General features: G+C 41.8%; 3 protein-coding genes across 4 annotated transcripts in view; 1 reads left to right on the forward strand and 2 right to left on the reverse strand.

Annotated features, from left to right (window-relative positions):
* LOC106097706 (uncharacterized) lies at positions 1-10,804 on the reverse strand. Of its 2 annotated transcripts, XR_003213887.1 has the most exons (3): positions 10,722-10,804; positions 10,236-10,607; positions 1-508 (listed from the first exon to the last, which is right to left on the reverse strand). XR_003213887.1 is itself a non-coding variant. In XM_019345392.2 (2 exons), exon 2 carries the CDS (start codon positions 9,876-9,878, stop codon positions 7,293-7,295), a length of 2,586 nt encoding a protein of 861 aa, XP_019200937.1. In that variant the 5' UTR covers positions 9,879-10,607; positions 10,722-10,804; the 3' UTR covers positions 7,108-7,292. The 2 variants fall into 2 exon arrangements, 1 of the variants encoding a protein (XP_019200937.1); XM_019345392.2 differs by lacking the exon at positions 1-508 and having other exon boundaries at positions 7,108-10,607.
* LOC112842180 (uncharacterized) lies at positions 1,916-4,952 on the reverse strand. Its single transcript, XM_025898438.1, has 2 exons — positions 2,132-4,952; positions 1,916-2,021 (listed from the first exon to the last, which is right to left on the reverse strand). Exon 1 carries the CDS (start codon positions 4,916-4,918, stop codon positions 2,708-2,710), a length of 2,211 nt encoding a protein of 736 aa, XP_025754223.1. The 5' UTR covers positions 4,919-4,952; the 3' UTR covers positions 1,916-2,021; positions 2,132-2,707.
* A 1,993-nt stretch (positions 10,805-12,797) lies between the features above and the next one.
* The window catches only part of LOC100710817 (extracellular calcium-sensing receptor-like), a 31,174-nt gene continuing 29,995 nt past the window's right edge, over positions 12,798-13,976 (forward strand). Inside the window, exons 1-3 of the mRNA XM_025898437.1 lie at positions 12,798-12,868; positions 13,043-13,270; positions 13,456-13,579. Of these exons, the coding sequence (XP_025754222.1) occupies positions 12,866-12,868; positions 13,043-13,270; positions 13,456-13,579 (355 nt within the window). The 5' untranslated portion in view covers positions 12,798-12,865. The remainder of the gene's footprint in view (positions 12,869-13,042; positions 13,271-13,455; positions 13,580-13,976) is intronic.

Genomic DNA, 13,976 nt, shown 5'->3' on the forward strand with positions numbered 1-13,976 from the left:
CGGTGAGATTACTCGTGTTATTCGTAATCTTTGTGATCACTTGAATGCTGGTTTTCCAGAGGATGAATTAAGGGAGTGGTCTGCATTTGACATTGAGGCATTGAACAGACATCAGTTTTGAGTATGGAGCAGCAGACATTGCCAGGCTGGCAAAGAAGTATGAGGCCATTCTCTACCATCCACATTCAGTGGAGGTCATAAACAGTGAATATTGTGATTTCAAGTACATAATGAGGCAAAAACTTAAACATGGGTCAATCAGCACATTCTCAGATATGGTGGCTGCAACGGTAAAATGTGAGGAGCTAAAACACATCTCACAGCTTGTGGATATTTGTGCTACATTTCAATCATCCAGTACGGATTGCAAAAGAGGCCTTAGTTTAATGAATCGTATCAAAACAGCATCCAGAAATCATCTTGAGGTGGACCATTTGGACCAGCTGATGCGCATAAAGTCAAAACTGCAAGCAGACGAGGCCATCAACCCGGACGAAGTGTACAACCACTGGAGACATGAGAAGGACAGACGGGAAAAAAAAAGGTGAAATTTAAGCTCTTAATCAATTTTCTGCTCATCTAGTGTCATTTATTTAGTTTTCATTTATGGACATTGATCATTAAATACTGTCAGTAGTTTATGAGTATTAGAAATGCAAATAATTGTGTCATTATATACTGTATTTTGCAGACAAAGAGTTTCAGGACAGTAGGACTGTCTCCCAGACTGCAGTAGGACAAGAGGACCAGGAGCTTCACAGACTGGCTCATACTCATCATAACACAAGTCAGAGCTTTATAATAAAAATGTTAAGTTTCAAAATTGGAGTTTATAGTAGGCTTGATTTGGTTGGCAGTTCATTTTTTGCCATACTTAAAATTAAATGTTCATACTTCCAATAGCGTTAACATAGTGCACAGGTCATTAAAAAAAGTTTGTTGTAATTTTCACTGTAAGTGGGCTCAAGCTCTTGATTAAAGGTATTTTAACAGAAATGTAAATACTGTAATTTGACTCTTTTTATAAAACATATAACATCGATGGATGCGATGCTGTCGTAACCACATTGTACACATCTAATGTCGCTGACAATAGTCAAAGGGACCACTCAGGGAGTTTGTGTGTTTGCTCAGACACATGAAAAATTAGAGGGAACATTGGTTGCAAACTGGTGTAAACTGGTTGGAAGTGCTTGGGTACTCATTGAACGTTAAGGACATCTGCACTGCCAGCTGATTGCGATGCTTGGTTTTTCCACATGACTCAACGGCAGACACAGAGGGGACAGTGTCAGCTTCAACTTGTGGGTCTGTTGAACCACAGATGCAAATGACTAAAGCAAGTACTTATCCACACAACTGTCATTTACAAAGTGATCTACAAACCCAAACATTAGGGTCCACAGGTGGATTACCCCATTTCAGTGCATCGAGCAAAAAATATAACACCAAACAACCAACCTAGTGACATCAGGTTCTGATGGTGCTACACATGCTGTAAAATCGTTAAACACTCATTTCTTAAACCACTCTTCAAAGACATTGTTAAATCCACGACAGTTTCTTAGAGTAGGGTTCAATGGTGTAAATTTTCCTTAGCATGTCATGTAAACATAAGACTGAATTAGTATCAGACCGATGACATATCACATCTATGCATCACAGATGTGAAAGTGTAAGTGAATGGATGACTGTAATTTGTTGCCTAAAACTCTAAGAGTGCTGTAAAAAAGTACTCTATAAAAGTACTGTATTGGAAAAATATTTTTTCTACATATTACTTTCTAATGAATTGTGCTTTACAGTGTTAATTCATATTTAAATGAACCTGTGTATATCGTTATTTTACATATATGAACCTACATTAAATGGCAAATTTGAGTATCTCCCTCATTTTGCTGAACTTGTACATCTACTGGGAATGAACGGTCTTTGTATCTACTCTGGTCGAAAGAATCCACGCTTCGTACTGATGTCCACAATTCTTTTATTCCTCTCACAATCATGGAGCACCGTGAAAACTAGAAACAAGTAAAATAATGTCAATAGCACATATGACATACAACTCAGCCACTTATTTCCTTCCACAAAGTGCACAAGTGTTAACAATTAACAGCATAATGTTTTTTACCGTGTACGCCTTGTAAAACCAGCAGTAGAAAAGTTGTACATTCCAAAAAGTCCGCCGTGTTACCGCTCTGTCTTGTCTCTCCCGCGCACAACTTCCGGTTCCCGCGACTCACAGGAAGTGACTACTTCACAATAATTTTTAACAAAAACGTTTCTTATAAGCAGGATGTATTACTGGATTCACAGATTATCTTTTCCTACTGCAAATGTACACAAACATGAGTACCAAATAACGAAAACAAACAGAAAACAACATAACGATCTCAGATGCGCTACTGGTGTTGTCATGGCAACCAACACAAACATTTCAGCGTCAGCTACACTCCCACCAATTACCTTTGATTATTACAATTGTGAATGTAAATACACTTGCATTGTTCATTAAATCAATGGTAATTCCCAAGCACCATGTTGTTGTTAAACACTCTTGCATTGACATAAACAATATTCTTTTCTCAACAAATGAATTCAACAATATGAACAGAATTTACATCTCCACAACATGTGCATGAAGTACAGCATAATGACAACTTCTATTTTAGAAGGGGAATCTAATCAATGAATGACATTTCCAATTTTAGCTGTTTTTCACCAGGACCACTAATTTCTGAATGGGTCTTTGAATGATTGAGGGTTGGACGAGGCGTTTGCCTCCCTTTCCTAACTTCCGATCACCAGTCTGGATTGTCACCTTCCGTACAAGTCCATCATCATCCTCATGTGCTTCCACAACCCTAGCGAGTTTCCATTCATTGCGAGGAACATCTTCCTCCTTGAGAATCACAATGTCACCCACCTCCACATTACGTCTTGGTGTATGCCATCGCTGTCTCAGAGCAATATTGGCCAGGTATTCCTTTCTCCATCTGTGCCAAAATTGCTCGGTCAGATACTGGACCCTTCTCCACCGTTTCTTGGCGTACAGCTCCTCCTTGACAAATTTACCTGGAGGTGGAAGTGGGATTGAGGATTTCATGGTGATCAAGTGGTTTGGTGTGAGTGGCTCCAAGCTTTTGGGGTCGTTCATGTTATCAACAGTGAGTGGGCGGTTATTCACGATGCACATAGCTTCATAAAGGAATGTCCTTAATGAAGCATCATCCAACCTTCCCACACTGCAGGCAAGGACCATGCTCAGTACACTTCTCACTGTCTGGATTTGACGCTCCCATGCACCTCCAGCATGACTAGAGTGGGGCGTATTCATCTGGAAGTCGCACTGATTTTCTGCTAGGTATGCAGTCACTCTTTCCTTATCAAGTTCTTTCAGAGCCTTTGCCATCTCATTTCTTGCCCCCATAAAGTTAGTTCCCTGATCGGACCTAATGTGCCTAACAGCTCCACGAAGGGCAATAAAGCAGCGCAAAGCATTGATGAACGCGTCAGTCGTCAAATCCTCCAACATCTCTATATGCACTGCCGTTGAGCAAAGACATGTGAAGAGGAGGCCATACCGTTTTTGATCCTTGCGACCTTGTTTGGTGTGAAAAGGACCAAAGCAGTCCATACCACAATAAGTGAATGGTGGTGTGGGATCAACACGGTCACTAGGTAGATCTGCCATCCGTTGCTCCTCTGGTTGCGCGCGGGCTCTCCTGCACTGTACGCACTGCCTGATGTATTGGGCTACAGCCTTACTTCTACCAGCGATCCAGTAACCATTGGCTCTCAGTGCATTGAGGGTTTGTCCTCTGCCTTGGTGTTGTATCTTAGTATGATGGTGTGCAATGATGAGGTTTGTAACAGCACCATCTTTAGGAAGGATCACTGGGTGTCTTAACTCGAGAGGCACAGATGCCTTCCTCAGTCTTCCTCCTACTCTCATTATGCCATCTTGGAGGAATGGGTCAAGCTGAAAGAGTTGGTGGTTGCAAGGCAGCCTTCCTGGTTTCTGGCTGAGTGCGTTTAACTCCTCTTGAAAGGCATCTTGTTGTGCAAGCTTGACGAGAGTCTGTGCAGCTTGTTTTCTCTCTTCCACGTTTAAAGGCTCAGCGGTCCTGATCCTCTTTGCCAGCCGCTGGATACGAGCAATGACGTTGACAGCTGTAGTCCATCTTGAGAACCGCAGCAGATGCTTCTGGATGTCAAACTGCCTTGCTACATCAACCTTCAACACCTGAGTAGTCCTCACCTCAGGGTCTCCCACCAGCAAATCTGAAGTAGCCTGTTTTGTGGCTATCTCTCTTTCCCATAGAAAGCTGGGACCAGAGAACCAATTTGACTTGATGAGGTCAGCTACTTTGAGGCCTCTCGAGCCATGATCAGCAGGGTTTTCTCCTGTGTCAACATAATACCATTTCCGTGCATCGGTGGTTTCTCGAATTCTCTGAACGCGGTTTGCCACGAACACATGGAACCTTCTTGCTTCATTATTAATGTAACCAAGCACGACCTTTGAGTCTGTCCAAAAATATTCGTCGTCAATCTTGAGCTCCAGCTCCTCCCTTAACATGCTACTCACAGCTGCCGAGGTTACTGCAGCAGTTAACTCAAGTCTGGGTATGGTAACTATTTTGGTTGGTGCAACCCTTGCCTTGCCCATGACCAAGGAGCAGCATATCCTTTCTCTGCTTACCACTCTGATGTAAGAGCACTGACCATACCCTTGACTGCTTGCATCAGAGAAATGATGAAGCTCGGCTCTCTGAATCTCACCAAGGCTGTCAGGTATGAAGCATCTTGGAATCTCAATTCTTTCCAGGTTCTCCAAATCCTTCATCCAAGTCTCCCACCTTAACTTCAGGTCCTTGGGTAGTGGCTCATCCCACCCTGTGCCTCTCTGACACATCTCTTGCAGCACTCTTTTTCCTTCAAGAATGACTGGGGCTAGAAACCCTAAAGGGTCATACAAGGAGGCCACAATTGAGAGAATCCCTCGACGCGTTGCTGGTTTCTCCTCAAGCGACACCTTGAAGGAGAAGCTATCATTTCCAACGTTCCATCTTATACCTAGCACTCTTTGGACTGGTAAATCATCGTGATTAAGATCAACTTTCTTTACCTCTGTAGCACGCTCTGCACATCAACAGAGTCAAGGACCTCTCGGCTGTTGGAGAGAAATTTATGAAGGTGCAGCTTTCCTTTAGCACACACAGCTTGGGCTTCTTTGACCAGTTCAATTGCCTTACCCACCGACTCCACACTTATGAGACCATCATCGACGTAGAAATGTTTCCGGACGAAACTAGCTGCGGAGGGGTACTCTTTCTCACATTGACTGGCAAGGTGTTTCATCCCATAATTGGCGTAGCCAGGGGAGGATGATGCTCCAAACAGGTGAACCTTCATGCGGTACTCTCTGGGTTCAGAGTTTGTGTCTCCATTTTCCCACCAGAGAAACCGCAAGTAGTCTCTATCATCCTCGCTCACATGAAACCTGTGGAACATTTTCTCCACATCACACGATTGCGATGGAATACTTACGGAAGCGGCACAGGACAGCTGTTAGGCTATTTGTGAGGTCGGGTCCTGTTAGTAGATGGTCGTTTAAGGAGGTGCCTTCATACCTTGCAGAGCAGTCGAAAACCACTCTGATTTTGCCTGGTTTTCTGGGGTGGTAGACTCCTTGATGTGGGATATACCAGACTTTCCCCAGCTCTGCTTGGTTTTCCACTTTCTCTGCGTCACCATCCTTGAAGATGCCGTCCATAAATCTCACATAGTCTATTTTGAATTTTGGATCTCTGTCCAGCTTCCTCTTTAGATGCTTCAGCCGTACTAACGCCAGCTTTTTGTTGTCTGGGAGATGCGGACGAGCTTTGAAAGGGAGAGGCATCTCCAGGTGACCATCCTTATTTTGTTGGATTCTGTCTTTCAAGATCTGCAGGAAGCAAATATCTTCTTGAGATATGCTTCTGTCACCAGGTTTTATGTCTGCAAAATCGGACACGGATCCACGCCAATGGAAACACCACCAACTGCAAAGCAGTACAGACACACGCTCCTGGAGGACCAGTGAAGAGCAGCAACATCTCGAATGGCACCTATTGGGTGCAAAGAATGGCCTGGCTCTGTGGCCAACGAGCCTATTTTATCCTTCCTAGGAATTGGACAGGTCAGTGCGCTCCCATTTTCATATCTGACCACACTTTCAAGATAACCGTGGACGCCACGTCAACAACAAGGAAAAGACGAAGCACCCCAGACCTCAAGCAGCATGATTCCATGTGGGGTTCCGATGTCCCAGAGGAATTTAAACTCTGGACTGAAAGACAAAAGGTTGCTCACGCACTCTTCCCATGGGTGGGGGTAGGAAAACACGCTTTAAGAATAGAGACTCTAAACTACCGTTTTGGACTTTTTCTGAATGCTTCATGTAAAACCAACGACGAACAGAATCAAGAAATTGACGCTCTGCGCATTGCAGTAATGCAACACAGGGTAGCATTGGACATGATTCTCGCCGAGAAAGGAGGACTATGTGTCCTCTTTAACAACACATGCTGCACATACATTCCAGATAATATACACTCATCCAACATGACTGATGCTCTGAAAACACTCAGACAACTTCGGGATGCACAACAACAAGACTATGTCACAAACACAGAAGACTGGCTCACGTGGCTTTTAAGCGGCTCTTGGAAGTCCCTGCTGATTAAAGGACTTGTTTTTGTTGGTGTTCTACTACTGTTATTGTGTCTTTTCACTTCATGTGTCATACCTTGTTTGAAGAACATGGTATCAAAAATGATAACTGCTTCAATTCATGCTTACATCAACCTATCACAGAATGAAGAAGATGATAATGAGATAGACATTTGGATATAACATACTCACAAAACCCACTATTTTATGATGTCTTGGCTAAAAATGTTTACAAGTGGCCATGGACTGATACAATGTTAGTGAGTTGCTGTGTACATATATAGAAGAAAAGATCAAACAACAGGAGGGAATGTCAAAAGATTTTATTATGTTTATGCTTAAAAGTACATTTTATTTTCTAGATGTGTTTGCTCTTTTAGTATTCAGCTCAAGCTCAACAGGAAGCCTGCACGCAGCACAGTTCTATTTTATCTCTTCCTGTACGTCTCTGAGAAGAACATGCTACACAAATATGCTTGAGTATAAATAAAGGCTGACAACTGCTGCAGGGTGTGAGTCTCCGTTGAGCTCTCACCCGTGTGCACGTTAAACTTGCAAACCTGTCTGTGTGTCATTTATTCCAACCTGAGTTGCACTACAGGAAAACTCCTGACAAGGGCCTTGATGACAGCAAATGGTGTTATGGGTGGCACCTCTCTGACAGACACTCGATGGCAAAAACCAGTCACATCTTTAGCCTGCATACGCTGTGGTGCGCTTCCCACAATGCTCCAACCAAGGTCCGACTCAATAGCATAAGGCTCATAGTCGCCCCCAGTAATGACCCTTCTTGGAATTAACGCTCTGGAGCAGTCGTATCCAATCAACAATCCAACACCACAGTCCATCAACGGAGGTATCTCCTGGGCTATGCTGACAAGGTGTTTCCATTTGTTGGCTGTCTGACAAGTGGGAATATGTGCACGGTCAAGAGGAATGAAGTCCCTTGTGTGGGCTGGAGGCAAGCTGATGGAAATGTTAGAGGAGAATCCTCTAACTTTGAGCTCACATACTCTTTGACTCTTCACGACTGAGTCTCTCCCCATCATGGTGGAAAGTTTAAGTTTCACTGGTTCCATTGTTGCCTGCAGTTTTTCGCACACCTCCTGATCAACAAATGTGTGACTGCTTTGAGTGTCCAATAGTGCATATACTAGGGTTTCAGTGTCCGGAGCACTAAGTGTTGAGATCCACACTGGGACTATCATCGACGTACTCCCACCTTCACCTCCACTCACACAACATGATAATGACGACGTACTTTCTTCAACTGCGCCTTGTATTGATGGTGCTCCTGCTGTAGAACGATCTTCATGCAATGGCGTTGGGTGACTCTTTTTGCATATGCCACACGTGGCCCTGTTTCTACATTCTTTAGAATTGTGACCCTTTCTTAGACATGCAAAACACAACTTATTTTCAAGTATGCATTTTTTCTTATCCTCTACAGACATGTCCATAAGCCTCTTGCATTTATGTATGGAATGGTTCTCACTACAGCAAATACACTGGCTATTATTGGAATTTTGTGTTGGTGTGTTCCATTTCTTTGGTTTCTCTGCATCTCTCAACTTGATTTCACCAAGGTCAGATTTAGCGGTGGAGCTTGATGGAATTGGGGGGTTCACATTTGTGGCAAACGTGTTTGCTTTTGAACGCTTCATCTCTCTGGGTGGTGCCTCTGCAGAGTGTCTTAAGGCATGTAAGGATGACACTGGATTGCATGCTATGCGTGACTCCTTAGAGATAAAGGAAGTAAACTCATGAAAGCTTGGATAGTCGTTGCCCCGATCTAGCTGCTCTGTGACATAACGGTTCCATCTAGATGTCACCCAATTAGGAAGCTTGACTAGTATTTTCTGATTCTCCTCACAGTTGTTAAGAACCTGTAAGCCCTTTATGTGAGGCATGGCATTACTATATGTTTGGAGGAAATCACTGAACTCTCTTAGCTTGAGATATTCCTTTCCACCAATCTTCGGCCACCCATTTAGCTTCTCTCTGAAAACCCGCTGCACTACAAAGGAATGGCCATATCTAGCATTTAACCTATCCCATGCTTGTTGATAGGCTTCTTCATCTTTTCTGTAGAAGCTGCCTTCAAGAAAAGATTTTGCCTCACCTGCTATGTACTTTTGCAGGTAGAATAGCCTGTCTGCAGGGTCAGAGCATCGTCTCTCTATAAGGGCTTTGAAGCTTATGCTCCATTCTGTGAACTTCAGAGGATCACCCGAGAATACAGAAGGTTCTGGAGTTGGCAAGCGAGTGAGGGCTAATGACTCTTGTAGCAATTGGACCAATGATGTCTCGTTTTGTGCAACCTGCCGTTCTTCATCTGGGATGTGGCGAGCGAAGGGGCGTGCATCACTCACTTTGCTGAATGGAGGACTGCATGTCCCATCCCTTCCCTCTTCTTCAGTGTAGACATTTAGCTTTGCCTGAATGACATCAATGTCCCTCTGATTTTCAAGTTTTCTCAACTGCTGACGCTGAGCTTCGATGGCAGCTTCCATATCAATTTCGGCTCTCTTTGCAGCCAGCTGAGCAGCTGCTTCCGCCCTCATAGCTGAGATGCTAGGTGACTCTGAGAGATGGTTGGAATTGTGACAGCTGGGTGCAGTAACTCTGGAGGCTGTGGATCCATATATGGACCTAGCATATTCATTATCAAGTAGCATGCGTAACCTTGATCTTTCTGCCACCGTGTCAAACTCACCTTCATCTTCAGTCAGACGTACTCTCATCAGCTGAAGCAAATCGGCCGTCACGGCTGAGCATGCATCGATCTTTCTTCGAATTTCTTGACTTGGTGAGGTTTGGAGTCGAATTCTGTCATACTGTTCCTTTAATTCAGACTCTAGCTTCTCAGCCTCATCCATCATATTATACATGTCACACTCAGAGCATACTTGCTTTAACCTTGTGCGAATGTCTCTTACATTGCTTTTCCATTTCTCATATGTTGCTTTGAACCTCTTCTCCTTTTGAGTTAACTCTTGATCTTTCAGTTCCTGCATTTTTGGCGTTAATCGCCTTTCACGAGAGGATTTTCTTGTTTTTGTCTCAGATTTCTCAGACACTACACTTTTTCCCTCTTCCAAATCCCCTGCATCTTGTACTTCTGACATAACATCACGGTGACTGTGACCATCTTTAGACATTTTCAGACTTTAAAGGGGGTATCTTATGAAGAGGACAAGATATCTAAGGTAATTAAAAAATGGAATGGATGTAATAGGCGGACAATTATTAAAATTAACACAAAGCCACCTTAGCTTAGATTCTTACGTATGACAGCAAATAAATCTTCAGTTTCAGCCTTCATGAAGCTTGCAAACAATAGGTAAGAAAGCAACAATAATTACCAGAACTTCCACAGATTGTCTTTTTTTTTTTTTTTACACAGTCTGAAATTTGAACACTATTAATTTCTTGTCCATTATAGCAAATTTGTAGCTCATGTTCTATCCATCAACTCTTGAGGCATAATAACTGCGCAATATAGCCTGAGGACTCACGCTTTAGCCTGAAACCACTTCTTGGAGTGTCCGCTGAATCTGCAGCTCCCGTTTGGTTGTCACAGAATGCAAAGCGACGTGTCCACTGAAGCCTGTAGCTCACTGCAGGATGAGAAGCAACCGAGACCTGTAGCTTGCTGCAGGATGAGAAGAGCTTTGCACACCGAAGCCTGTAGTTTGCTGCAGGAGGAGAAGCGCGTTGCAAATCGAGACCTGTAGCTTGTTGCAGGATGAGAAGAGCTTTGCACACCAAAGCCTCCAGATGGATTGGGACACGTTTTCACTGTATCTACTCTGGTCGAAAGAATCCACGCTTCGTACTGATGTCCACAATTCTTTTATTCCTCTCACAATCATGGAGCACCGTGAAAACTAGAAACAAGTAAAATAATGTCAATAGCACATATGACATACAACTCAGCCACTTATTTCCTTCCACAAAGTGCACAAGTGTTAACAATTAACAGCATAATGGTTTTTTTTTACCGTGTACGCCTTGTAAAACCAGCAGTAGAAAAGTTGTACATTCCAAAAAGTCCGCCGTGTTACCGCTCTGTCTTGTCTCTCCCAATAATTTTTAACAAAAACGTTTCTTATAAGCAGGATGTATTACTGGATTCACAGATTATCTTTTCCTACTGCAAATGTACACAAACATGAGTACCAAATAACGAAAACAAACAGAAAACAACATAACGATCTCAGATGCGCTACTGGTGTTGTCATGGCAACCAACACAAACATTTCAGCGTCAGCTACAGTCACTATTCATTTATTTCTTATGCTGCACCAAAGTGTATAAATACCAGTATAAGTATTGCATCGTCATTGCAGTACTTCAATGCTACTAAGGGTTTAGCTCAAGAAATGACATCAACACAAAGATGGCCAGAAAAAGGATGGGCACTTCTGCAACTGCTGTTAGTGGCATCTGTCTCTTATGCTGAGGAGCCAGTGTGCAGGCGTAGAGGAGATCCCGAGAACCCACTGCTATCTAAGAATGGGGATATTATACTGGGTGGGGTGTTCTCTGTTCACGCAAGCTGGAAAGACAGAAAAGATTCCTACATGAACAAACCTCTGCCACTACAATGTACCAGGTAAATGACACACTGCAAATCCATTTACATCTAGGGAATCTGTTGGGAATCAAAAGAAGAGTATAATGTATTTTGATTTTCTCAGTTGTTTAAATTCCTTTCCTTAAATGTTTTCATGAGAAATGCTTTTGTTTCTATTTAAACATTTATCCATAAATATTTGTGTCTCTTTTAAGGAACACAATGCAATGCAAATTATTCATAATTGTCTCAATTAAGTTTAAATTTCAGAGATTTGCAGTTTTCCCAGGCTATGCTTTTTGCCATTGAGGAAATTAATAACAGTACAGACCTACTGCCAGGAATCTCTGTGGGCTATAAAATCTATGATGATTGTGGATCTGATGCCAGAAGCGCAGGAGTTACACTGGCTTTAGCTAATGGAAATGAAATTGTGTCTGTACCGTCAAAGGCACCATGTACCAGACCTGCACATGTGCAGGCCATTATAGGAGCGACCTCTTCTTCTACAACCATAGCAGGTTCTACTGTTGTCGGACCTTTTTTTATACCAGTGGTGGGTATTTTATATATCTAATCTTTTTTTTAAATCTTTGAATACTTTTAAAAATATTTTATTTTCTTAGATCAAAGCTTTGCCTGGTACATTTTATGTACTCAGTACTGAGTAGAATTGTTATTTTTGTATTTTTACACTAATATTAAATATTTTATTTTTAACCGCTTCATTTTTTTTTCATCTTGTGTCTTTTTCATATATAACTTTTTCATTTTTAATTCTAGATCAGCTACTTTGCCACATGTGCTTGTCTCAGTGACAAAACTAAGTACCCATCCTTCCTCAGAACAATACCCAGTGACTACTACCAGAGCAGAGCCCTGGCACATTTGGTCAAGTATTTTGGATGGACTTGGGTTGGAGCTATCAGAACCAACAGTGATTATGGAAATAATGGCATGGCCACATTCACTGAAACTGCGCAGCAGCTGGGCATCTGTCTGGAGTATTCTGTATCTTTTTTTAGAACAGATCCATCTGCCAAAATACAAAGGATAATTGACTTCATAAAGGCTTCAACCTCCAGAGTTATTGTTACATTCCTTGCCCGTGCAGATTTTCATGTGCTGCTACAAGAGTTTTCGTATCATAACTTGTCTGGGTATCAGTGGGTAGGCAGTGAGACTTGGATATTTGATTCACGAACTGCAGAAATGGACATACATCACATACTGGATGGTGCCATAGGTCTTTCCATTCCCAAAGCACACGTCACTGGCCTGAGAGAGTTCATACTGAATGAGAAGCCACTGAATTCATCAAATAATGAACTGTTTATTCAGTTCTGGGAGACATTATTTAGTTGTAAGTTTAAGGAGTCATCATCAGACATTCAGAGAGAGTGTACTGGACATGAAGATGTGACTGGAGTTCAAAATAGCTTCATTGACATGTCTCTCATGCCTCTCTTTAACAATGTCTACAAAGGAGTGTATGCAGTGGCCCATGCACTTCACAATATCCTCAGCTGTAACAAAACATGTAACAGAAATGTGCAACTAGATCCATTCATGGTGAGCTTTTTACTAATTTACATCACAGTGTTCACATTAAGATACATTATTGAAAAGATCTTTTAGTTAAAAATATTTACAAGAACTTCATTTTCCAGTTCTTTTGTATTCTTCAGTCAGTAGGTGTGCAAAATCTTTGCCATGCAATGAATTGAGTCATAACATATTTCTTAGGTTCTGCAACACATACGAAAGATCCATTTCACAACAAAGGAAGGAGATGAGGTTTACTTTAATGAGAATGGAGATCCAGCAGCAAAGTATGAAATTATAAACTGGCAGCCACGAGAAAATGGCATTATGGAGTTTGTCACAGTTGGTCTTTATGATCCATCATTAGTTCCAGAAAAACAGCTAAATCTGCAAAACAAGTCTTTAATTTGGGCAAGAAACTCAAAGCAGGTAAGCTATCATACAATTTCATTGTTTTTATGTGTTTTGTCTGTTTTTCATTATACACAGGTACTTAATTTATTTATTTGGGTTTTGATGCTTCAAAATTAAGAGGGTTTTTTTGACTGAGGACATCATAGAGACAGTTTTTTTTGTCAATGTCTATAGACAGTTACATCTTTTTGATCATGCAGGTGCCTGTGTCAGTTTGCAGTGAGAAATGTCCTCCAGGAACACGCAAGGTTCTCCAGAAAGGAAGGCCTGTTTGCTGCTATGACTGTATAAGATGTGCAGAGGGAGAAATCAGCAACATTACAGGTGTGGTGATATTTCATTTTATCTTTCGTTTATTGCAAAGCAATGTTACATATGTAGGAAGACCATGCAAGAACTATTTAATCATTTTGATGAATGCTTTTATGCAGAGATAATCTCCATCTTGTTTGCCTGATTGAAATATTTTCAAATATTTAACTCATTGCCACAGATTAGTATACATGCCTGCACTTTCTATGACATCTTGGTTATAAAGTGATAACCACTTATCATCAAAGTAATATCATGGTAGCAACAGTGGTTATAGTTAAGAAATATTAAACTAAAATTAATGTTATTGGACTAGCGAAACAACGCAGAAACAAATATGTAATAATGTGGCAATTTCTAAGTTACTACCACTCAATTACTTGTGAAAAAGTCTGTGTAATAAGCAGGA

The sequence above is a fragment of the Oreochromis niloticus genome, linkage group LG14 (assembly GCF_001858045.2).
Source record: "Oreochromis niloticus isolate F11D_XX linkage group LG14, O_niloticus_UMD_NMBU, whole genome shotgun sequence".
NCBI lineage: Eukaryota > Metazoa > Chordata > Actinopteri > Cichliformes > Cichlidae > Oreochromis > Oreochromis niloticus.

Excerpts from the sequence above, each read along its gene's own strand:
- LOC112842180 (XM_025898438.1), bottom strand. The coding sequence starts at position 4,918 with ATGTGTCAGAGAGGCACAGGGTGGGATGAGCCACTACCCAAGGACCTG.
- LOC106097706 (XM_019345392.2), bottom strand. The coding sequence starts at position 9,878 with ATGTCTAAAGATGGTCACAGTCACCGTGATGTTATGTCAGAAGTACAA.